Source organism: Hemitrygon akajei, chromosome 15, assembly GCF_048418815.1.
Source record: "Hemitrygon akajei chromosome 15, sHemAka1.3, whole genome shotgun sequence".
NCBI lineage: Eukaryota > Metazoa > Chordata > Chondrichthyes > Myliobatiformes > Dasyatidae > Hemitrygon > Hemitrygon akajei.
The window spans coordinates 59200536-59227816 of NC_133138.1; the positions used below are offsets into that span (position 1 = coordinate 59200536).

At 38.3% G+C, this 27281-nt stretch overlaps 1 protein-coding gene across 7 annotated transcripts in view; it reads left to right on the plus strand.

Moving 5' to 3' along the window:
- Positions 1-26875, plus strand: part of arhgef37 (Rho guanine nucleotide exchange factor (GEF) 37) — a 184815-nt gene extending 157940 nt beyond the window's left edge. For 6 of the 7 annotated variants that reach the window (XM_073067638.1, XM_073067642.1, XM_073067639.1 and 3 more), the window contains 6 exons: positions 3524-3637; positions 4907-5236; positions 6689-6811; positions 8566-8752; positions 20902-21074; positions 24635-26875. In XM_073067638.1, the coding sequence (XP_072923739.1) occupies positions 3524-3637; positions 4907-5236; positions 6689-6811; positions 8566-8752; positions 20902-21074; positions 24635-24841 (1134 nt within the window). In that variant the 3' untranslated portion in view covers positions 24842-26875. Of the gene's footprint in view, positions 1-3523; positions 3638-4906; positions 5237-6688; positions 6812-8565; positions 8753-8998; positions 9080-20901; positions 21075-24634 lie in introns of those variants that run through there. The other variant, XR_012101618.1, reaches the window with a different exon arrangement.
- The last annotated feature ends 406 nt before the right edge of the window (positions 26876-27281 follow it).

Below are 27281 nucleotides of genomic sequence, written 5' to 3' on the forward strand. Positions count from 1 at the left end.
ACACAGATGTTGGACTTTCCTTATTCATATATTTTCTCTTTTTTAAAAAAAGTGTTTCCTTGGTCCTATATGAATTTTTAAAAAAAGTTCCTTGTCACCAATATATCACATATTTACATACTAAAAAGGTAGAGATGGAGTATTATCCTTCAGGTAATTTATTTATTTTCTTTAAGCCTACTGAGTACATGCATCTGCAAGTTAAACCTTTATTTAAGATTATTTAATATCATTTCCTGTACATAAGTGTTAAGGAAATGAAATACTTGTAACCCAGATCTGATACAGCACAAAAAAACAGAGGATAAAGATCACAATGATAATAAAAAACACAATAAATATAAATGCATAAGATAGCTTATATACATGGATTGATTTATGTCCTTAAAGTGATGTTAGGCAGAGGAGTGCCTGTACTGACTGAGTGAAATAATAAAGTAGTGGTGGTTGGGGCCTGGAGGGATGGGTTAGTGGATGGAAGTGTTCATCAGCCTTACTGCTTGGGGAATGTAAAGGATTTTTGAAAAAAACACGAGAACATCTGCAGATGGTGGAAATCCAAAGCAACACACATAAAATGCTGGAGGAACTCAGCAGGCCAGGCAGCATCTTTTGAGTCTGGTTGTCCTGGAGTGGATGCTATGTAGCCTTCTCCCTTCTGTGAGTGGGCCAAATGGTCTATGAGCAGGGTGGGTGAGATCTTTCATGACATTACTGGCCCTTTTCTGGAACTTTACTGAATATGTCCTTGATTGCAGGGAGGCTAGTGCTGGTGATGAATTGTGTACCCATTGTAGAGCCTTCCCATCCACTGAATGCAGTTTCCATACCCAGCAGTGATGCAGCTCGCTAGGGAATGCTCTCTACTGTGCATTTGTAGAATGACATGAGTATGAATGTGCAAAGTCCAACTCCCTTCAGCCTCCTCAGAAAGTAGAGGCTTTCCTGACTGTGTAGGATGTGTTCTTGGACCATAAGAGGTTGTGCGTGATGTGCACTCTCAGGAGTTTGAACCTGCTTGTAGTTTCCACTGCTGTGCCGCTGATGTAAAGGAGAGTGTGAGCGGTATGAGGTCCCCTGAAGTTGATAATCATCTCCTTTGTCTTGTTGACATTAAGGAAGAGGCTATTTGCCTAGCATCACCTCCTCTCTGAAGACCATCTCATCATCATTGGTGATGTCATGTCACCAGCAAACTTGACAATGTAATTACTCAGGTGTTCGGCCATGCAGTCATGTGTGAGCTGAGTGTACAGAAGTGTTCTCAGCACACAGCCCCGGGGGCATCTGTGTTGAGGATAATGGGGAGGGAGGAACACTTGTGCATCTTGGCTATCTGAGGTCTGTTGGTTTGGAAGTCAAATACCCAGTTGCACAGTGGTGTTTAAGATGTTGGAAAAGATTTGTAGCTCAGGTTGAGGATGTTGTTGTTGAGGGGCTCGCCGAGCTGGCTTGTTAGCTTGCAGACGTTTCATTACGCAGCTAGGCAACATCATCAGTGCAACTTCGCATGAAGTGTTGGTAATTGTTGGTCTTTTATGTGTCCTGTGATTAGTCCATTTGTGTGTGTGGGGGGTAGACGTACCATTTCTATTGGTTACCGATTATGTAATGCACAATGGTGAATTTAGACCGAGGAGAAGGTGCCAAAATGGTGAAAACAAATTATCAAAATGGTGAGAGGAGACAAGCTTCTAAATACACTGTCACCCCTGCTGGCTTGGAAGAGAACTACTGACTATACAGTATCTATCTAATCATTTATATTATTACATTTCTATTTAGTTCTATTGTGTCTTTTAGCCTTTTTTTTTAAAGTAGATACACCTATCTACTTTTTTCCATGTCACTACTTTTCTCTTGTTTCACTGTAATCAAATGCCCAACTATACTAATCTGTTCCACCTACACAATGTCCATATCCTTCCATTTTCAGCATGTTAATGTGCCTTGAATACCCCTGTTGCATTTGCCTCCACCACCACCCTTGGCAGTGTATTCCAGGTACCCACCATTCTGTGCAAAATAAAAACTTGCCCTCACATCTCCTTTGAGCTTACCCCCTCTCACCTTTAACACATAGCTCTGGTATTAGACATTTCACTGCCGGGGGAAAGTACCAGCATCTATCTATGCCTCTCATAATAAACTGCCACCCCAGCCTACGCCACATCAGAGAAAACAACTCAAGTTTGTCCAACCTTTCCTGACAGCACATGCTCTGTAATCTAGGCAGCATTCTGGTAAACCTCTTCTGCACCCTCTCCAAAGCTTGACACCTGCCTCTAATGGAGCAACTAGATCCTAATTTAAGATAACCTGTATCCTAATTTAACTAAAATCAAAAAAACTAGGTATTTATTATTAAATAGAGTGCTGATTTTGTATTTGATACAGTCTTTAAGATAATTTACAGAGAGATTCCCAATGAGCTTTAGTGTTCAAGCATTTTTTCTTATTACATTAGAATAAAATACTTTGTGAGTAAACTAATTAAAATACATCATTCTGCCACTGTTTTCCAATGTTTATATACAGTACAGTTGGACTTCTGACATGTTGGCTTCTTTTATTATTATAACTTTTCAAACCAATGTAGCTTAGTGAGTGGGTAGACATTTAGAGTCTTAGCCCATTTGGAATAAATGGGTTAATTCATCACAACGTTAGTAGTTTATATACTACTATACCACAAAACAATTTTATAGCCTAAAGTACTTTATCTTTTCATATGATTTCCTTTTTGTTTAATCACAAAATGTTATGAAGATGAAACACAGCATTTATCTAAAAGTAAGTTTCATCATAGAGAATTTATTAAATAGAAATTGTTTGTTGCATCATGAGATAATGTTAACAATGCTTTTCACTGCCCTATATTATCATTATTTTGCAGTTCAGAAAGCACTATTTTTGTGTAAATGATGGCCACAAAAATACTCTCATCTGAAGTGTTCCATTTCTATGACAACTCATGCAAAAAATCCAGCATTGGATTACAATGTTCTAGAATCAGTTCCAAAATTAGAAAAATAAATCTTCTTTTAATACTTTTGTCTTTTCCTATATTTTAGTTGTAGTTGTGACATGAGAATTTATAAAATATATTTAGAAGCATTTTTTAATGTGTTGTCATTGTGTATAGAAATGGACACTAAAGGCAGCTCCATCTGAAGGAGTGGAAGAAAATACTTGACTAGTACATTTAAATATTACTTTTTAATATCTTTAATATATTCATTAACATTCTTAAGTAGTAGTTTGCCTGGGATGACCTGCACTTGAGGCATCAAGTGCAAGCCATCTGACAGGCAATGCATCTGGAAGCTAAGTATTTTCTAGCAACTCGAGAGAGAAACCTGTTGCCTTCTGCAGGCAGCGATGCTGCCGTCATATTGAGTGACTGCTCTGCTTCTTGTAGTGACAGTCCCTGTCACTCTGAACTAAGAGGCAATATTGTTAATGTTACCTATTTCACTATACTTGACCCTTTTAAAATCATTTTCTTTTTAATTTTGCACAGCATTTTCAATGTTTAAACCCATACCAAGACTTCCCTGATCTAGTGGATGAAAATGATGCTGCCTGCTATCGGCCGTTTATTGAAAAACTGTACAAGCAAGTAATTCCTGAATTTGTAAGTAAAGTTATAAAATTCCTTTTTTTCATTTTCAATCTTTTTTTTATTGATTTTCCAACAAAGAAAAAATACAAGTCAGAGGAGATGTTTTAACAATATAAAAGACGTAAAAACAGCAACAAAAAAAAATGTATATACACTGTCAAGGTCAATTAAATATAATGTTAAGCTGTTGTATATAGTGTATAAACAAGAAACCACAACTCCTCTTGACAAATCATAAAGAAAAAATTGGAAATTTTATTAATAAATTAATAATATAAAATTCATAAACTGAGTAAACTGGGATTAGATTCAGTAGTGTTTAGAGAGGTAATCTTATAGAAACTTTCAAAATTAATAATGTATTAATTGGAAGTGTGCATCTGGCTAAAAATCAACACAACAGGTCACAGTTTAAAAATAAAGGATCAACAGTATTTAAAGAGGAGACATTTCCACCAAAGGATTGTGAATCTAGAATTATCTACTCTAGTGAGCTATGGATGCCTACTGGTTGGTATAAGCAAGAAAGAATTCAATAGATTTCTGCATACTAATGGAACAAATTCATTCATAGCTTGTCACACCAGACAGTCAGCCATTCTTGTCTGCTACATGCTGTCAGGATTGGTCTCCTTTCGAATTAACCGGGTCACGAAATGAACGTTCCTGACTCGACCCTTGTTTTTTTTTATGAGGCTGAGTGGCTAACTCAGCACTCAACCCGGCACGGTTGGAAAGTGTGTCCCAGGGGGTGGCGGAGCGACCTGGGTTCGAACTTGGGAGCCTTGGCTTCCAAAGTCCGGCGCTGATGCCACTGTGCCACCATAATGATTTATGGGTATAACACAGGAAAGTACATTGTAAGTAGATTAGTCATTATCTTGTGGAATGGTGGTGTGAATCTGAAGGATCAAATAACCAATTTCCGTTTTTATTTGAGATGTTCATTAAGAATTATAGATGTACAGGAGGAGGCCCTTTGCCCACCGTTTTCATGATAACCTCCAAGTGTTTTTCTATACTAATCCCTTTTACCAGCACTTGGTCTGTAGCCTTCTATGTGTTGGTGCTCATTTAGATTCTTCTTAAGTGTCAAGAATCTCACCTTCATCACCTATTCAGCCAGTGCATTCCAGATTCCAACCACGTTTTGGATGAAAAAGTTCGTCTTCAGATCTCCTGTAAACCTCTTGCCCTAAATATGTACCCTTTAGTTTCAGGTGGAGTTCTTGTGCTTATAAACATGAATGACTATATATGAGAATGTCTTTGTCAAAACAGGAGAGAAGAATGGAGTCCATCATTTATGAGCCGCTCTGCGCCCTTGCAAGTTTGTTCAGTGGTCCACAACAACTGCTTAGAAAGCATAAAGATAAAATGTTAGACTATGAGAAAGTTCAGGAGAAAATAAAGCAAGAAGGTGGTGCATCTTATGACGAGAAGGCTGTTGAGAAGACATATGAAATACTGCACTCTTTATTACTTTCTGAATTGCCTAGATTTAACAGAATTGTACTACAGCTGCAAGCTCAGATTCTACAAACAATCATCTATGTCCATTATGACTTGGCGAACAACATCCTTGAATTAATCAGTCAACATCTGCATGAGGTAATAATGTCTTGAACTATTACATACTGTATATTGACGAGAATGAGTGCGAATTGGTTAATATTATTTTATTTTTCAGGAGCTGGATTCAAAGTCAGCTCACTTGTATGAAAAATACAGTTTCCCTGATGCAGTTTAGAAGTATTTTAATCCAACAGAAGTGAATATGGTGGAAAATGCTCTGATCTCCCATCTCAAGCATGATTTTATCTTAAAATCACCCCCTTGCTTAGGGACCTAACCACAGCACTGGGTCTTGAAATGTAATTAAATAAATGTAAGATCCTGCTAATTAAGCAGGGATGCCTGACCCTCCTGTGGTACGCTGCAGAACACAGTGAAAAGAAGGGTTTGGTGGGCAAGGGTCTCTCCAGCAGATGGGAAAAGTACAAATAGGACTTAATGCATGATTCTATGGCAAGTGACCATGGTACTGTATAATACCAATGTAGCACACAGCTGAAATGAACATTCAACAATGAAATATGGTTGACAGCAAACCTTAAGCCAGGTAGTTCTACTTTGAAAAGTACAGGAATTCACAGTGTTAAAAAGATTAACTTGAATAAGCTACCAAGGCAGAATTAAAAGGTTTTTCTTTAATCCAGATGTTCCCACCTCTGAGCTGCATGCTTTACTCAAGCAACCAGTTATAAAAATCAAGATGTGAATGGGGATAAAAAGGCAGCTGATGTATAGAAAAGAATATTGACATGAATGACTGATTGTTGTAGTATACTTACATAAATAGGAACAATCCCTCAGTACCTTGGCCAAATGTTCGTATGAGTATTGGCTGACATTTAAAGATAGAGCACATCATACTGTGATGTATGACACTGCTGCTCAATATTAAATTTGCTGAGCTGCCAAGAGAAAAATTGGATTTGTATATCTATTAAATTTATCTGTTCTGTCAAGATGATCTACTCTGTTAGTATTGCCTCGTACAAATTACTTCATCAATTTAATTTTCAGCTAAATAACTATTTTGACAAGTTACAACCAACTTCAAGCATATAATAATAAAAGTTGTTAAAATGTACATATTCAGACTGGGACAGAATAATTAAAAGAAGACAAATATAAACAGTTCAATGGGAAAGCCCGTTGAGCTGTTTCAATTAAATCTAAGTGCAAGGTGGTTATAGACCTGCTACTGGAAAGCAAAAGGATCTCTTGAACAGTCTGAATATGATCCAGATCAGGCCACCTTTAATTAGAACCAGAGTTGATCAGTTATTCTCTGCTGTATTGTGTGAGCATTAAATCAGCGACTGAGATAAACAGCATCTCTATGTACAGTGAAAACCAATACTAATAAAGCGAACAAATCTATAAAATGTAGTGCAGATACTAATGATCAAATACGTGGACTATTATTTCCTCACCTTCTTTGATCATGAGATAATGTTCTATAAAGCAACTTATTAAATTACTTTTGTCTCTCAGTTTCCATCGAGCCACAAAGTCAACTTTTGGCAACAAGCTGAAGAAACATTGCAGAAGTCAGATGTAAAGCTAGAAGAATTCTGCCAGATATTTGAATCAATTTTGGAACAACTCATTGAACAGGTATATTACATGCACAGCAATTTAAAAAGTAATATGAATTTTATGTAGTTACTTCATGATTATGTGTCCAGGAAAATGACTGCACACAGAAGACTTGTAAAAACAGATCAAAAAGTTCTGACAAAATGTGGATTAAAAGCAAGCTTGAAATGGCATCTTTCTCTTGGGAGAGAAAAAAAGGCTAGAAAAGCTTGTCAATTATCTTATGACCAAGATTTGGACAATGCTACTGATCAAGTGAAATGGTACTCTAACCTTATGGCAGAACGTGATTGGTAATCACTCTTGAGAGGATGATTCTTACTAATGCTTGTGCTGTTTTTTTTGTTCCATGTCCATTTAATAAGGCAATGTTACTGGAATAGTGCTTGTTGTGGGTTACGCAATAAATGACCAGATACGAATGCCAATACTAGAAACAAAACTAAGATATAATTGATTATATTTCAACTTTTTTTTTACAATTACCTATTGTATATTAACGTACCCCATTTGTTGCTACAAAAAGATCGGTTTAAAATAACGATGACCATTATAACTTCTGTCCTGCTGGAAATTTGACAATAGTGGAATTAAACTTATAGTCTTGGACCTAGTACCACGTGTGGACATTTGGTAAATGGATAAACAAGCAGAAGACACATGCAAAATTAAATATAATTATTTCTATGGAAACAAGACCAGGAGAATCCCTCTTAACTGAAGGAGAAAATTTTGGACGGTGGCCAAGAGAAGCAGGGCAGTATAGCAACTTCTTTTCCAAACATGTATGTTGCAGTATGTGTATTAATGAGAGGCGGCCAACAAAATGAGCTCCCGGTGAAGCTCTTGAGTGGCTGGCTACATGGTCCATCAACGGCAACTAAATGTTTAAAATCCACATGACAAATTCTTGGATGCTTTGTATTTCATTTAACAATTATATCTAGAGTTGCTGCAAATTTCTGACTTCATTAAGCATATTTTTTTACAATCGCAAGCCTCTGCTGGACATTAAGAACTTAAAGTACTTCAAGTCTACACCATCAGCAAGTTGCTCGTTGACGGAGAGACTGAAGGACCTGGACTTGGTGTGAATCATGCTACTGCCTGCATTAGAGAGGAGTCGGAGAAGTCCGTATGCAAATGTGGTGTGCAGTCCAAATGCGAGTGATCATCTTACTCTCTTTCCTTGTAATTGTAAGACTTGTTGGACATTGTTAATGTGGAATGTGCAAGTCCAGTTCACTGATTTATTGGTGGACGGCAGGGGAGCGACATGGCCTCAGCTGTAGCGAGGACTCAACCTCAAGTCACAGTGTTGCCTGTTTACATCTGCCCAGGAGATGGGTGATGCAGTCGGTGCGCTCCACCAGAGACAATGCATGGCATCAAAGCTGGATTCGGTGCTGTCCCCAGAGTTCGCCCAACACAAGACAAGTTGTATTGTGTTCGACTGCAGACTGCGGCACCATTTATGGAATCAGGGCTTGAACTGTATTTTACTGATATCTTGTACATGCTTGCTATCTTATATGTTCCATATGTGATTCATGCTGTGTGTGACTATTGGTACTGTGTTTTGTACCTTGGTCCCAGAGTAATGCTAATTTGTTTGGCTGTATTAATGGGTATTCATATATGGTTGAAAGACAACTAAACTTGAACTTGAAATCTGAGTATTCGATTATGAATTATGTAAATTGTCTTTAGTGCTATTGCTTTGCTAAGTTATGTGAGTAATTTTACCAGTTATTTTTTTATGTCTTTTTCAGCCTGTTAATCAAGAAAAACTAGACAGTCTTTTGAAAAAATACGGTCCCAGTAAAATATACCTAGTTACCAGCAATATTTCTGGAAACAAAGGTCTTGATCTGACACTTCAAAGGGGTGATTTGGTAGCAGTTCTTCAAAGTGCAGATACTAAAGGAAAGACGAACAGATGGCTTGTGGATTCAGGAGGTAATAGTTTAATTGTCATCTTTGGGACAAAATGTGTATATGAATAATCTAATTTTCTTTCCACTCTCACTCAATTTTCATCGCTGATTCTGAAATGGCCACCTTCATGCTTAAACTAAACCAATTAGTAACAGGATAGCTGCCAAATGTGGGACATCACAACTAATTGTCTTGTTATCCTGATGCTTATTTTACAATGTAGGAAGAGGAAATGTTGAAACTTTGCTGATTTTTCTCTTTCCTTAGTTCAGATACACTGAAGATCTTATAACTGTTGGAATCCCTCATCAGCAATAGTAGACTGACGATTAAATCAAAGATGTTCTGGTCAGTTTTTTATTAATTAACTAGAAACACTTCAGAAATATAGTGACTACAAGAGCAAGTTAGAAACTTATGGGTGGTGGAAAGACTTTGGGGAATTGGGAAAGTCCACCATCTATAAGGCACAAATCAGGAGGATACTTCACTTACAGCTGGAACAGAATTCACCATCATACAGAACGACATTTCTTCATTGATTCCTCATTCATAATCTATAGTACATTTACTTGTTAAGGTACCTGATAAGAACTGAACTATGTGCTATGACTTTGATACATGATTGTTCTACTTGCTGCTGTTTAGTTAATGCTACTGCTGCCTTTAGTAAAGCATGTTCCGGTGGTATCTCCACCTCTGTTTATTTGATAAGGAAATATACATCGGCAATGAGTATCTAGACACCACAGAGGCATTGAGTCAAGGATGTTGCTCGTTGGGGGAGTAATCGGGCAGTGATCTAGCTTGAAGAAGAACAGGATCTCCTAGTGGAGCACTGACAATGATTAAAGAGAATATGGCATATATGTCGAGAAGCTAGAGGTACATTATGTGAATGCCCTGTGAGTGTAACAAGTGATATTCTCACCATGATGGGTAATGACAAGGTCCCAGTGTAGGGTGTAGAACGAAGTGATAGACAAGAAGAAGACAGTATCATTGCTGGAGGAAATACTGAGGACTTAATAGTAAAACTATTAACACCATGAACTGCAGATGCAGTTTCATTCAAGGGCTTAAAGAAAATCTTCAAGGAGCATTTTTATCCAACTCTTGAGATGTTCAAGAACTAAAGATTTAGCACAAATCAGAGGCTGGGTAACCAAAGAAATAGTTGGCAAATACTGAGAGCACTGGCAAAGACATAGAAATTTCCTGACTTTTTTTAGATAGAACATTCTTCGGTCATTTGTTCATGTGGACTCATAGATGAGAAAATTCATGTGAAATCATTTAATTTCACATGACTTAATGCTTAAGTATGCATATAGAACATGGAAGTGCCACTTAAGAAAGTGAGGCATTTTCATGCATGGCATGATTCCAGGGTGCAAGCTACTGAAAGTCCACAGTGAAAGTCAGAATGACATGGTTTCATTCTTCATACCAAGTCACATGGATGCTATTAGTGTATTTGGTGGAAAACTGATAGATCACATGAGGAGAAAAGGCAGGGCATCTTACCATGAATGTCATGTGAGTCTGTCCCACCTATATTCCTTATAATTTTATGTACTGTACCTTAATCAGGATCCCTTTAGCCTTCCCTGCTCCAAGGAAAACAAACCAAACCTATCCAGTCCCTCCTCATAGCCCAAACAACATCCTGGTTAAGGTGCAGGCCTCTGCACCTTCTCCAGTGATACACCATCAATAACTCTCAGAGACGGGAGGTGAACGATAGGCTTTTATTAGCAGCAAAAGAGACCACGACATCTTGGAGACTGAGGGAGGAGCAGTGCCTCCAATCGCCTTTATACAGGGGTCTGTGGGAGGAGCCACAGGAGCAGTCAGCAGAAGGGCGTGTCCAGACAGGTATACATAGTTTACCACATCCAGTCCAGTAACATCCTTCCTGTAATGTGGTGGCCAGAACTGCACAATGGCTGTGGTATTTTTTATGTCTGATAACAGAGGAATCCAGCTGTGGCCTGTAACACAAGACACAGAGAAGCAAGTGCCTGGAATAATCATCTGGGATACCACTGACACAGTGAAGCCAGATAATGAAATGATGAAATTTATTGCATACCTGAGGAGATTAATCAGTGCTGTACATTTAAGGCTACTTAATTAACTGAAATGGCAACTATAAATATGTGCAACAGACTGTCAATAAAACTTGTATCTGAAACACTATCCATTATTTTCCATTGGAGTGGAAGAACTAGTGCAGGGCACGTATGTAGAAGGAATTTGTTGGAGAAGTGAACAGTTGAGTCTCTCAGAGCTAGATGGACCAGTTACCTGTTATAGTTATGGGCCAGGGGAAGCCCCAGTGATCACAAGAGTAGTCCTGTCTGAGCTACTCATAGCCTGTTCATTTAAATGGATTAACAGCAAACCATAAGGGAGTCCAGAAGCCAGTCTTCCAGTAGGCCAGTGGTGATGTGGAAACCGCTAAAGGATTTACAGCCAGCAGACGCTGGTGGACTGTGGTTACAAATTACAGCTTCAGTGAGATATCTGTGGAAAATAGTAGTTTAATGGTGGTTGTCATTCGTGCCCGACAATGACAGGAAACTAGTGCGGGAGCGTTTTTAAAGTGGCAAAGCCATTGCACCGAGACAGTTCCACTCTCCTGACCTCAGAAGTCCAAGTCCAATGGTACGAACAAGTGCCACAAACTGGGGTCTTCCTTGGTTGCAGTGGATGACCATGGCATCTTCTGTGTCTTGCCACGTCCTTTTGCTCTCCACAGTCTGTTGCGGTACCGCCTTCCTGGTCATTGGATATCACTATAGATCTCATCCACCCATTTTGCCAGAGCTGACTTCACATGCTGGGACAGGCATGTTCCTAACTCACCGGGGTATGAGGCCGATGGCTACCGAAGCAGTGTACCAAGGTGTGGCCACTGTCACATGCAAGCAGCTACTTGGAGCGACGTATGAGAGCTGAGTGTCCAATGAGGACCAAAGGTGAGTGAGCTGCCCCAGAATGGACACAAGAAGCCCTTTCACCAGTGATGCTACCCCTCCCTCTATACCCCATGCATCCAAGTAGTTCAATGGCTACTACTGTGATGAAGCAGCGCGGCAGTGAATGTGAATGTGATACCACTTTTAATAGGTGTGCATTGAGCATAAACAAAGGGTGTATCTTCCGAACTGTAGGTCATGCTGACGGCATACTTCAGGATTCATAGATTTGCAGTGTTGACTGTTTGGATGTCTGCCAGTAACATTTGAATATGGATAAAGCATGCATTGCATCATTTTGGCAGGGAAATACAAGGAGAGGAGGTGTTGATTGCAGGCGCACCAGAGGAGGCAGACTTGCAAAGCAAAGTTTAAAAACTGACCAGAGAAGTGAACCAGTGAAGTGATCTAGGGGAAAGGATATGCAACTACCTGGAATTGTTATTCCTTTTCACGCCTTGTGGTGTATCGAGCAACAATTTTGCTATTTCCATAGCATTTGACTGTTCTTTTTTTTTATGAGACCGGGATGCTAGCTCGACGCTCAACCCTATAAGCATGCAAGGAGCCAGCTTGATTCAAACTTGGAACCATTTGCCTTGAAGTCCAGTGCTGATGCCACTACACCACCGGCTGGTTTAACTATCTAGAATAGTGGGAGAAAATACAACCTGAAATGAGTATTGAGCTAATTACAGATAATTCTCTCCATAAAGTATGTGTTGTGATTAAGGGTGTGGATAACAATATCCTGGTAGCATTCCAGATGGTATTTGATGACAGCCCATCTGACAAGGCTTCCCTCAGAGGAGATAGAGAGGAGGTGGGACAGTATTTTGCCAGAAGCACTTTGAGTTGTACATCAAGATAACTGAAGGAGAGCCACACAGCACAGAGTCATAGACTATGATGAAGCAATGTGGCAGTGAAGGTGAATGTGAAATCAGTAGCTTAAGTAGGTTTACATTGAGCATAGAGGATATAAACAAAGGCTGTATCTTCTGAGCTGTAGGTCATGCTGAGGGCATACTTCGTGATTCATGGACTTGCAGTGTTGACTCTTTGGATGTCTGCCAATAATGGTTGAATATGGATCTATTCCTCAGTAGTTCATCAGATAAAGTATGCATTGCATCATCTTTACGTGGAACTGCAAGGAGAGCAGGTGTTGATTACAATTGCACCAGTGGAGGCCATCACAAGTTTAAGAAACAGCCTTACAAAGCAAAGTTAAAAGCTGACTAGAGAAGAACCTGTGAAGTGATCTAGGGTAAAGGATAATCTGCACCCAAGGCCAGTGAAAGATAGTCCATTATATGTATCTCTAGTCAATTTCAGAACAATGAGACTTGGTAATTTCAGAACAAGTCAAGTTTATTGTCATTTAACTATATACATATATACCTTAAAACAAGATATTTCTCTGAACCAGGGTATAAAGCACAGTAATACACAAAACACATACATAACACACAATGACTTATGAAAATAAAGATGAATTACACATAAAAAAACAAACTAAAGTGCATAAATTAAATAGTGTAAGATACAGAACAGATTAGTCAGTAACACTTTGAATGCAATGTGGCAGGGAATTCAGAAGCCAAATGGGCAGAGGGCAGAAACTGTTTCCCATCTTGACCATTCCTGTTTTTAAGCATTGGAGTCCTCAGCCTGATGGTAGAAAGTAAAAGAGGATGCTGGATGGATGGCTGGGTGGGATCTTTAATAATATTAAGGGCCCTGCATAAGCAATGCACCTGATTACTATACCCAATGGATAGTAGGAAGACAACTATGATCTTCTCAGTCATTCTCACAGTCCTTTGTAGAGACTTGCGGTGCAGTGCTCGGTTGCTCCGATACCAGATGGAGATGTAACTTGTCAAGACACTCGCAATTGTGCTCCCATAAAATTCAGTTAAGATTGGGGGAGGAGCCTCACTTCCCTCAATCTCCTTAGGAAGTGGAGGTGCTGCTCTGTCTTCTTGTTCAGGGAGGTGATATTAAGGGACCAGGTGAGGTCATCTGTGATGCAAACTCTCTTTCTTTTTCAATCTTTTTATTAATATCAACATGATAAGATTAATACATTGTTATTGGGATTACAAAATTACAAAATTAAAATGTACATAAAAGGATACACAAGCAATATAGTTAAGTCTTCCCAAATCATGAATGATACAAGTATCATATAAACAAAACAAAAAAAAACTAGGTATATCATGTGATGCAAACTCTCATGAGCTTGGTGCACCAAAGGACCTTCCTGAAATCCACAATGATTTCCTTGGTCTTCTCCATGTGTAGCTTTGGGTTGTTCTTCTCACACCAGAAACCTCCTTGCTCCTTGTTGACACGGTTTGAGCTGAATCCTGTGACACACTCATTCATCACTGGTTGTAGAGGTTCTTATGAGTCTTTGTGCAAGACTCCCAGAAGGTTAATATACAGGTTGAGTCTGTGGTAAAAAAAAAGCAAATACAATGTTGGCATTTATTTCAAGGGGTATAGAATATAAAAGCAAGGAGATAATGCTGAGGATTTATAGGACATTAGTCAGGCTGCACTTGGAGTATTGTCAACAATTTTGGGCCCATTATCTCAGAAAGGATGTGTTGTCATTGGAGAGAGTCCAGAGGAGGTTCATGAGAATGATTCCGGGAATAAATGGGTTAACATTTGAGAAGCATTTGGCAGCTTAGGGCCTGTACTCACTGGAATTTAGAAGAATATGGGGGGGAATATCATTGATATCTACTGAATGTTGACAGGACTAGACAGGGTGGATTTGGAGAGGATGTTTCCTAAGATGCGGGTATTCAGAACTTGAGGACCCAGGATCAAAATTAAGGGGTGACCTTTTAGAATAGAGGTAAGGAGGAATTTGTTTAGCCAGAGAGGGCAGGTGTATGTGGTTGAATGGGACCCGGGGTCAGCCGTGATGGAATGGCAGAGCAAACTCCATGGCCTGAATGGCCTAATTCTGCTCCTATGTCTTATAGTCTTATCAGGAGTGTGAACTGCAATGGGCTGAGAACACAGTGAGACTATTTACAAGATCAAAGAGTAGGCAGATTAGAAGAAGTGAGGAGAGAAGCAGAATTATCAGCCTGAGGTATAGTTGATTAAGTCTGTCAAAGATGACACCAGCGTATAAGGTTCTGGGGAAAGGTTCATTGCCTACAAGTTAATTATTAATTGGCCTGAGTTGGAAGTGTTAAGTGAGTACTGCATTGCGATGTCAGTTAAGTTCAAAAGCTCTGACAATTATTTGAAGAGTGTTGTAACAAGCATGGACTTACTAATGCTGCAAAGCTAGGATGCCACAGGAAAGACTGCAGGCAGGCATGTTGGAATTGAAAGTTTTGGAGATGAACTACAAAATGTAGTACAACATATTCAGAGTTGTATAGACAGTTGTGTTGAAGCAGTGGTTGTAGAACAGAGTGGAAGCTATATTTGTGGTCCAGAACGAAAATAGAGAATGCTAGAAATTGAATATCTATGAAGAGGTTCAGAGTTAACATTTCTAGTTCATGTTGAAGTTAAGTTGTCATGGCCATACGTATAAATAGCATGGAAGTCAGCTTTATGCAGCAGCAACACCACATTACAAACATGACAAACACAAACTAAACATAACTTGCATGACAAAATAATGACAAAGAGAAACATAATGATATTAGTGACATTGAAAGAGAGAAAAGTGAAATGTAGACAAGGGAGCATTGGGAATTTTCAAGCGGATTCAAGAACCTGATGGCAGTGAGGAAAAAGTTTGAGATGTGGTTCTTTCAATTCATCAGGAAGGTTAGAAATCATTCGTGCCAAATCTTGCAGGTGTACAGACAAAGGGGAATGTATTTGACCAAAAGAGACTGAAAGCTCTTGAGGTGGTGCAGGCTGGAAGAGGTTTATCGACCTTTGTGCTTTCTTGTTATGGTGTATACTTTTATTTCTGAAGAAATTATCCAAAGAAATTCAATGATTGAAGTGAATTGAATTGAAGTGTTATTAGCTGTAAATTGCTGTGAAGAGTTTGTGAATTGAGCCAAAAGAAAAATCCCTCACTTGTAGTTACTGTATATTATAATATGATATGACTGTTAGTGAGACCTCTTTTAAATAGCAGATAAATCTCCATTGACATCATTGGAGCCAGTCTCTCATCCTAATAAAGAAACAGCTTAGAAGTAGTGATATCTTCCTCATCACGATAAAGTTATTGGCAAGGGGACTCAGTGGTGGGAGAATAAGAAGAAGTCTAATAAGACAAGTTCCCAGGTCAGTAGAAAGAATGTTGCAGGCTGGCATTACATACCACCCTGTCAAGACGGGGTGGTATAATAACCTTTTGCTTGGTTCTACTCACATCAGTGATCTCCTACTTCATACTGACTTACCAGTTGCTTTGCTCAGGATTAACTACTGGCATTTCACAGGTGCTAGTAGAAATGGATACAGTGGAGTAATTAATGTTCAGCCTGCTTTGCAACACAGTGAGAGGTAAAGCCCAAATCTTCAGGTGCTGTACTATACTTAACCCTCTAGGCAATTAGCTCGCTTTTTGCCAGACTGAATATCCAGGTGTGTGTTCCTTTCTGTTTAGTACCCAAAATGAAACCTAAATACCCGAGTGTTGAAATGAACTTTAACCTCTTCCAGCTTTACTTTTTAACCTCATATCAACAGCTCTCAAGATATAGTTGAAAGACGTAAGGAAGAAAGGAACATCTTTTGCATTATCCTGCTGATACATGTTCAGCAGGTTTTACTAAGTACTTCTACTGCTACTTTTCCTGTGCAAATTCACATGCCCTCTCTAGGGTCACCAGTTTTATACCGAGCAGCCTGTCAGTGATTTTCAAGGTCACCCTTGTGTGGTAGCTGAGCTTAGTGAAATCAGTGACAAATGCCGTTCTGCAGAAGTAAAAAGTTTCATCAATAACCCATCAGTTGATAACTCATCAGGGGTGATTGATAAGTACGTGGCCTAAGATAGAAGGAGATGTGTTATTAACTTGAAGCTTTCTGCATAATCACTCATTGACCTGTATGAGCATGTAACGAGAGCTGTATAACTCATCTCCTTCTACCTTAGGCCACGAACTTATCAATCACCCATGCAGTGGACACTTTCTGGAGGTCCAAGATCCATATGCTCCAGGACCTCTGGACTAAGTGTGTAAATGTAGGAGGGGACAATGTTGGAAAAAATATGCTAAGTTTTCTAAAATTGACTCCTTCTACCTTAGGCTACAAACTTATCAATCACCCCTTGTATGAGCTTTCAGGCTTTTATCTTTTCTGCCCAATGGGAGAGGGGAGAAGAGAGGCTGGGTCTTTGATTATGTTGGCTGCTTTCCTGTGTCAGTGAGAAGCATAGACAAAGTCCATAGAGGGAGGTTGGTTCCTGTCTGTAGTTCTGGTGGTCATATGCAGAGCAGTTCTCATACCAAGGTGTTATGTATCTAGACACAATACTTCCAATGTTGCATCTTTCAAAGGTAGTAAGAGTTGACGGGGGCATGCCAAATTTCTTCAGCCTCCTCAGGAAATGGAGGCATTGGTGAGTTTACTTGGCCAAGACATCAACGTGGTTGGACCGGAACAGGTTGCTTATAATGTTCGTACCTAGCAACATGAAACTCTCAACCTGTGAAAGTTAAAGCTTTTCTATTAAGCTTTCCACTTGTCTGATACAAAATGGAAGTTCTTGTAATGTATTCCAACTATCTGTCTTAAACCCAAAATCAACAATAATCCATCATTGCATGTGCATGACCTATCCATTATACACTAGATTAACCTTGTTGAAACACATTCCAATAGACCTTTAATGTTCAGCAATTGGAATGAAATAAGATGGGGCTGGATTTTAACATCAAATATACCGTAAAACTTTATCATAAACTGACTTTCCTTTAAAGAGTCATGCTAAACTATTTCACATAATTTACCATGATGTCAAAACATACAGCTCATTTTAATATTTTTGCATGGCCTTTAACATTAATTTTATTTTGATCATATGTGTGTGTGTGACATCCGTTAGTCTTGTGAGACCATGGATCTGTGCCCTCCTCAGTGCGCAGGCCTAGGCAAGGTTGTATGGAAGATTGACAGTTACCCATGCAGCAAGTCTCCCCTCTCCACGCCACCAATGATGTTGTCCAAGGGAAGGGCAAGGGTCGTTAGAACTTGGCACCAGTGTCGTCGCAGGAGTTGCCAGAACGAGGTTCAAGGCAATGTCAGACTGCCTTAGGGACTCCAGCTCCGGATTTGTCCTCAGGGTTTACTCCCGAAGCCTTGCCCATGAGTGGGTATGGCCGCAAGGTAGCAGAGGTTTGAAATCAGAGTTTTCCCTCTCTTAGACGGATTGCCTTCCCAGGTCGATGAGCTCCATCTACCGGAAGCACTGGTTTTAAGGTGCCAGGACCCACCTTCGCCCCTTCTCCTGTCAGTAGAAACAGTTCCGCTGGGCTTAGAGGCTTAGCCACTTGAGAAGGTCAGGAGTTGGACTTGGTTGTCAGAGGCTATTTGAGGTGCATGCTGTGAGGAGCACTTTTAGGTTGTGGGAGCTTGTCCCCACTACCATTCCTCGGCTTGACAACCTATAAATGCTTAATAACAATTTTTAAACTCTACTGCCAAAGGTATTTCATTCATCATGGTTAAAATGGTGCTTAAATTGTTGACATAAACATTTGTCAAGCTTTCCTAAAAGCTAATGGTAGCTACAGTATATGGATAACACACTATTTTCTTGTAAACTTTTAAAATGTCGTAACAACCCTTAATTAAGTAGATTTGCACTTCAAATCAAGATAGCCTGTTGCATACAAATAATGTATTACAAATGTTTGGACAATCTGTATGCAGATATAACATCACGGATCGTGCGGATAGAGGTGTGTTGCCTAGTGATCTGGTTAAGTATATATTCAGCTGAGTACTTGTTTTGAAAGTGCAGAATGTATTTTTAGTGAATTTGCTCATTTTAGCATTGGAGGGATTAAAATCTTTTTCCTCACTTTAAATTCATGCCTACAGTCATAAGTTACCAAAAAAGAACATGACTAATTTTTTTTTCAAATTTCAACTGTTTTTAGAAAATAACCACAAATTCACTCTTCTAATTATCTGTAATTGAGAGAGCGTATGTGGGAACTTAAACATTTCACTGCAGGAACAAGATGGAATAATACATTGGAGTGCCCCTCCTTAGCTTGGATCCAGAACTGGCTTGCCCACAGAAGGCAAAGAGTGGTTGTAGATGGGTTATGTTCTACATGGAGGTTGGTCACTAGTGGTGTGCCTCAGGGATCAGTTCTGGGACCCCTGTTCTTTGTGATTTTTATAAATGACCTGAATGAGGAAATGCAGGGATGAGTTAGTAAATTTGCTGATGACACAAAGGTTGGAGATGTTGTGGATAGTGTGGAGGGCTGTCAGAAATTACAGCGGGACATTGATAGGATGCAAAACTAGGCTGAGAAGTGGCAGATGGAGTTCAACCCAGATAAGTGTGAGGTGGTTCATTTTGGTAGGTCAAATGTGATGACGGAATATAGTATTAATGGTAAGACTCTTGGCAGTGTGGAGGATCAGAGGTATCTTGGAGTCTGAGTCCATAGGACACTCAAAGCTGCTGCCCAGGTTGACTCTGTGGTTAAGAAAGTATACGATGCATTGGCCTTCATCAATCGTGGTATTGAGTTTAGGAGTCAAGAGGTAATGTTGCAGCTATATAGGACCCTGGTCAGACCCCACTTGGAGTACTATGCTCAGTTCTGGTTGCCTCACTATAGGAAGGATGTGGAAACCATAGAAAGGGTGCAGAGGAGATTTACAAGGATGTTGCCTGGATTGGGGAGCATGCCTTATGAAAACAGGTTGAGTGAACTCGGCCTTTTTTCCTTGGAGCGACGGAGGATGAGTGGTGATCTGTTAGAGGTGTATAAGATGATGAGAGAAATTGATTGTATGGATAGTCAGAGGCTTTTTCCCAGGGCTAAAATGGCTAGCACGAGACAGCGCAGTTTTAAGGTGCTTGGAAGTAGGTACACAGGAGATGTCAGGAGTAAGTTTTTTTGCACAGAGAGTGAGTGGTAAGTGTGTGGAGTGGGCTGCCGGCGACAGTAGTGGAGGTGGATACGATAGGGTCTTTTAAGAGACTCCTGGACAGGTACACAGAGCTCAGAAAAATAGAGTGCTATGGGTAACCCTAGGTAATTTCTAAGGTAAGGACATGTTCAGCACAGTTTTGTGGGCCAAAGGGCCTGTATTGTGCTATAGATTTTCTATGTTTCTAACCTGTAATTAAAGGTCAAAAGAGTGGCATTTATGGATTAGCAGAAATTAGTAATATTTATAGTGAATATATAAAACTTAAATCAACAGACCAAAGAATCATTTAAAATTAGTGTCACAATAACCAGAACCTGAGAAAGCAAATGACTGATTTTACAACTTGGCATTGATTTGCTATGGTAAAGACCTTTTTTAACGTGGATTTCAAATGGACGTATGCTCCTTCTTTTACATTCCCTATGCACAAAAGTCAACAACCCATACTATATAACAACAATCAGTTTAGAGTCAGTGCCAGAATGCCACATTACATTAACCCATGCAGGGTTTGCTGCTACAATCACAACTGCTTTCCTGACACAGAATACCCATAAGCTCTGCCAAGAGAGAGTGATAGTTTCAAAAAAAATTATCTGTAAAAACAAAGCATTGGAAGTCAAGGGATGATGGGAAGTCATAGTCATTTTGAGTGAGCTCCTCCATGGATTAGGAAGAAGAATGAAATCAATCAAGTTAGCAAATTAAACTTGCATTAACCTATGAGAAATGAAATCTAGATTTGATGAAAAATTAGAATTGCATGTGCAGTTCAGCTGAAGTTTTGTACAAACTTTCTGAGCAGATTTATCTTGGTTCTAGTTGGTTTGAGATAGGAAAAAAACAATCTACAATAAATTCAATGCAACTCCATGAATGTCTTATTTATACCTTTAATAATTTAGTTTGTATAACAAAACAATAAATATTGTAGGTAATTTATCCTCATTGCTAACTGTTAGTTGTGCTTCAATATTAACAAAAGATCTGTATTTAGAATCAGAAAATTTAAAAAATTGCTCCGTTTGAAATTATAAATCTTTGTTTTGTAAGGTCAAAGAGGATTTATACCTGCAGAAAAATTGAGCCTGTATCAATCCAAAGAAGAACCTGGTGGAACTAAAGAGTTACTTAGTTCATCACTTGTTGATGTTGGTGATGGAACAAACTCCAGAAGAAGTTCTTGTCATTTGCCTGTTATTCCTCCACAGTCAACACAGTATCAAGTAAGGGCTTTTTATTTAATGGCCCATCTAATGACATTGTTCTAAAACTCGTGTGGATTTTTAAATCTAATGTGCTAAACTGCATGAGGAGATGATGAATATTAACTTGATATACTACTGGATAATATGCTCAAAAACACTTAAAATGTATGACTTATGAAACACACTATAAACACTAAAATAAAATATCCAGAGTATAGCACACTAAATCTTAATATAAGGTACAGGTACAGAATGAGGCCATTTAGCCCATTAAGTCTGCTCCACCATTTCATCATGGCTGATCCATTTTCCCTCTCAGCCCCAATCTCCTGCCTTCTCCATATATCCTTTCATGTCCTGACTATCTATCAATCTCTGCCTTAAGTATGCCTAATAACTAGGTCTCCACAGCCGCCTGTGGCAACAAATTCCACAGATTCACCACTCTCTGGCTAAAGAAATTCCTCTGCATCTCCGCTTAAAGTTTCAAAGGTACATTTAATGTCAGAGAAATGTATACAATGTACATCCTGAACTTTTCTTCGCACCCATCCACGAAAACAAAGAGAGCCCCAAAGAATGAATGACAATTAAATGTTAGAACCCCAAAGTCCCTCCCAGCTTCCCCCCCACGTGTAAACAGCAGCAAAACAATGAATCCCCTCCACCAGCAAAAAAAGCATCGGCTCTCCCCCCAACGAGCACTCAAGCGTGCAGCAAAGCATCGATAAAGACACAGACTTTCAGTACCCCAAGATTACTCATTCACCCGGTAATTCAACTTGGGACAGGCTCTCTCTCTCCCTAATAAGTGAAAAAGAGGTGTCTACGTTTTATAGCGAGAGGGCAGACATAACAAACAATTCACTGAACAAACAATTTTACAATGTTAAAAGTCCGTTGCGTATCTTTTTCAGAGCTCTGTGCCCAAAGAACTCGGGTCTCTAGGCACACAGCCAGCAGCCAGCTTGCTGCCCCTCATTCTTCTGAATTCCAGTGAGTAGAGGCCCAGAGCCAACAAATGCTCCTCATATGACAAGCCTTTCAATCCCAGAATTATTTTCATCAAGTTCCTTTGAACCCTCTCTAATGTCAACACATCCTTTCCTAAATAAGGGGCCCAAAACTGCTCACAGGACTCCAAGTGAGGCCTCATTAGTGTTTTATAAAGCCTCAACATTACATCCTTTCTTTTATGTTCTAGTCCTCTGGAAATGAATGCTAACATCATATTTGCCTTTCTCACCACTGACTCAACCTGCAAATGAACCTTTAGGGAATCCCACATGAGGACTCCCAAGTCCTTTTGCAACTCCAGACCTTTGAATTTTCTCTTCATTTAGAAAATAGTCTACCCTTTTATTTCTTCCACCAAAATGTACAACCGTACACTTCCCAACACTATTTCATCTGCCACTTCTTTGCCCATTTTGCTAATCTGTTTAATTCCTTCTGTTGCCTCTCTACTTCCTCAAAACTACCTGCTCCTTCACCTATCTCCGTATCATTCACAATCTTGGCCATAAAGCTGTTAATTCTGTCATCCAAGTTATTAATATATAACATAAAAAGAAGCTGTCCAAACACACACTCCTGGCAGCCAACCAGAAAAGGCACCTTGTCAAAGGCCTTCTGAAAATCAAGTACACAACATCCACTGATGCTCTTTGTTTATCCCGCTTGTTATTCCTTGAAAGAATTCCAACAAATCTGGCAGGGAAGATTTTCCCTTAAGGAAACCATGCTGACTACAGCCTATTTTATCATGTGCCTCCAGGTACCCCAAAACCACATCCTTAACAATTGACTCCAACATCTTCTCAAACATTGAGGTCAGACTAACTTGCTTATAATTTCCTTTCTTCTGCGTTTCTTGAAGAGTGGGGTGACATTTTTCTGTCCCCTGAACCATGCCAGAATCAGTTGGTACTGGAAAGATCATTATTAATGCCTCCATAATCTCTTCAGCCACCTCTCTGGGGTGTACACCATCTGGTCCAGGTGATTTAACTACCTTCAGACCTTTCTGTTCCCCAAGAACCTTCTCCCTAGTAATGTCAACTTCACACACTTCTGCCCCCTGACACTGTTGAACTGCTGGCATGCTGTTAGTGTCATCCACACTGAAGACTGATGCAAAATACTTATTCAGTTCGTCTGCCATTTCCTTGTCCTCCATTACTAGCTTTCCAGCATCATTTTCCTGTGGTCGATATCTACTTTCTTTTACATTTTATATATCTGAAGAAACTTTGTATCCTCTTTAATATTATTGGCTAGCTTACCTTCATTGACTGTACTCTTTTCCATGGGGGCTGTCTGGCCAGCTGAGTTCCTCTAGAACTTTGCATGTGTTGCTTGTACCTTTGAATTCCATCTTTTCCTTCTTTATGACTTTGTTTTTAGTTGCTTATGTTGGTTATAAAGCTTCCCAATCTTCTTACTTCCCTTTATACACATACAGCCTCTGGCTTCTGAATTACTCCCAGAAATTCCAGCCATTGTCATTCTACCATTAAACCTGCCAGTGTTCTTTTCCAATCAGTTCTGACCAGCTCCTCTCTCATGCCTCTGTAATTCCATTTGCTCCACCGTAATACTGATACATCTGACTTTAGCTTTTTGTTCCCAAATTGCAGGGTAACGCTATCATATTATGATCATTTCATGGTTTCTTTACCTTAAGGTGTGTAATCAATTCTGGTTCATTGCACAGGTCCTAATAAGTCAAAACTAATATTGCTAATTATGAACCTTAGAAATTCTTCTTAAAATTGTTTACAGACTTCTGGCTTAAAAATTGAAATAAATATCATGAAACTATAATACAAGAATTGTGCTAATACTGTATATTAAGTAATTATGTGATCCTTTTCTACCCTTTCCCATTGAAGTTTGACTGACAGATATGTCACATTTTGTATTTTTTCTCTCTGTTGATACTAGGAGGGGATAGAACATTTAGTTTTACAGCAACATTGCCAATTCACTTATCTCATTTGGAAGATCATAGTTTTTTCCTATCTTCTTCCTCTATTATGACTGCCATTTTGTGATAATCTCTTTTCTCAGTCAAAAAAAGGCAAGGTTTTAATAGCGAGTATATCAGAAGATAAAAGCTCCAAATAAAATGGAGCAATTACTGCTTCAATGGGGATATGAACAAAGTAAATAACATTTATTATTAAACTACATATATGTTACCATATGCAACCCAGAAATTTGTTTTCTTGTGAGCATACACAGAAACAAGAAACATCAAGAATATCAAGAAACATAATAGAATCAATGAAAGCTCACACCCAACAGATCAAACAACCAATGTGCAAACATGTACAAATTAAGCTTTTCTCTTTATTTCTTTCCAAATGGGTTTATATTGTTAACATAATCAGAAAGAAAACTTCCCCCTAATGTAATTTTGGACTGGAAGTTGTGAGAATGAATGCAACTTTTCATTGTGTCTAACTAATAATGAATATTAAACAGCTCCAAGATCCAACTCTGATTACTGGAATGTGATACAAGTGTCTCAAAAAGAATGACTGCTCACTTATGATATTTTGCTGTATGTTTAGGTTATTGCAGCATACCATTTTGCTGCAAGAGGACCCCATGAAGCCAATTTACAGCCTGGAGATGCAGTAACCATACTGGAAGCTCATGATAAGGGAGGAAGTACAGAATGGTATCTCGTAGAAGTAAATGGACAAAGAGGATATGTACCTTCAAATTACTTGATGAAAGTGCCTGTGACTGGAGTGAGGAATTCATTTGCACTGTAATACTTATTATCTTAGAATGATTTTGAAAAGTTGCACTAAATTGCCTTGAATGCAATTTTTGTTGTAGCAAGAGTCATGAAGAATTGTGAATTACTATATTTAATGTGCTATGTGTAACGCAATATGAGAATATTTTAGATAGTAAAAACATTTTGTGACATATATTTAAATTTATTGGTATATTATTTTTAAAGAATATAATTTTGTTTATTTTGAGAAATATAATTACAAATAATTATCAGAGTAGTTGTATATTTTAGGAATTTTCAGTCAGATTTCAAATTGTATTATCTCCCATAGGTTAATGTTAGTGTTTAAATATGGCACCCTGGAATATGAAATGCCCATTTGACTTGTGCACTTTTAAACTTATGTTCAGAATAAATAGAGAAATGTCTAGGCAGATTTGTTTACGATCATACAAATGCTAACTGCTCAATTTCAAATAAATTATTCTGCATTTGTTAATTCCCGAAGGGTATTTTACAAAACTTAGCTGGATAGTGCCCTGAATCTTCAGAGAAATTCCTGAACAGTTCACATGAAGAAATTATTTCTAGAAAACTGAAATGCCACACTTGTTAAAGTAACATAGTAGAAGTTTTCCTTTTTAAACTAAGTTGTGTTATTAGGAGCCAGGGTAGGCTTTATGCTTTTGTTACTTAAGATTTTAAGTGCTGCATTTCTAAATACTGGCATCTTGGAATTTGATGAATAAAATAAGTTATTTTTAGAAGGTCATTAGCCAATTGAAGTATTGTACTTAAGATCAATTTGAAGTATTTTCCTGTATGCTTGCACTTAATTATGTTTATAAATTAACTGTAAAAGGATATTATGTAGAACACATTTGTACTTCAAAATATTGATTGTTGTTAAAATTAGAGGATGAGAAAAGAACTATAAGCTGTTGGAATCAAATAGTAATTGAAAAGTAAAGATAAGTAAACGTTGGAAATCTGAAATGTAAATACAGGAGGCCAGACGGCATAAGTGGAAAGAGACATAGAATGGATCCCTGACACAGTCAGGGATATGACTTTAAATCTAAAATTTTAATTCAGTATCTTCCCTCCACAGACATCTCCTGAGCTGCTGTTTCAGTTCTAAACCCCATTTTAGTAATTTCCAAAAAAAAAGAACCAATTCTATGTTGTACATTTACCTTGGAAAATATCTCCACTAATTATGGTCAATCATAATACAATAACCTTTTATAAAAGACAGGCTTATTCTGAACAGTATATTTGTAAGTCATGAACTCACTTTTGAGCTTAATTTGACCAATTATTCCTACAATCTGCTTCACCAACTTTGACCATTCCCCTTAAACATTTCCCATCTTTTATTTTAAATATCTGATGACCATTTTACTTTATTCTTTCTTTGCTTTAAATACTTCTATGATAAATGTGGCTGTCTGTTACACTGCCATATATTATCATTGATAACTGCTGTTATTTAATTTTTAAATTAATTTTTTATTACTGTATTGACTTCTTCAGTATAAAACTGTTAATGAACAATTTGTACTTTCCCTTTTGTTTGAATGGTGCATCAGTCGTAATTTATTTCCAGAATTTGCAGTGATAATAGTGAAACCATTAATGCTCTTTATTATAATGGAAGAAATCTGACAGCAAGTTCTGGAGTTTGCACATGAACAGTCAAACACACAACTTGAATTTCAGGCTTTTCTCCAATTGCACTTGTTCTATCTGTACAGTATATAATTTGCAATTTGACAAGATTTTCAATAGTCACCAAATAGACACAGTGTAATAAAGTGAAAATGACATGTCTCATTCACTGAGGTATTACTGAGTAATTAATAGTTAAAAATTATAAAGCACTATAGCCCATTATGAAGTTTTATAATGATCCGATTGCTATTCCTTCAGAATTCTGTGGTTTTCAAAGTCAAAAGAAAGTCCATAGGTTGTGTTTAAAATATAGAGTCCAAAATATGGTAATACAAATGTTCCAATATTTATTTTGTTCACTAAATAAAAAGTAGTGCTCTCTATCATCCTGTTTGATTGTATGTGTGAATTCTTAAATCTGATTTGCTTTTAATCTAGGTATCTGTTAGACTAGATGCCTGACAGAAAGTGGGATGGGGAAAGGGGTGTTCTGAAAGCCATATATTGCAGGCTTAATCTGTGAGGTTAATGGCAAAACAACTGTAAAATTTGATGGGCCAGCAATTAAATCATTGCATTTTGATGCAAATTGATGTAATTAATTGGTAATATAGATGCATTTTGTTAAATTGGTTGAATTCTTTACTTTTATTACTGTATTTTAAGAGGTCAATTGGAACAATTTGGAAGAACATTAGGAGCAATTTGCTCCAGTGCAATAAAAATGTAAACCAATACAGCAAATGAAAACAATCTCAGGCATCACAAACTTCACTGAAAACCATATAAATGCTATT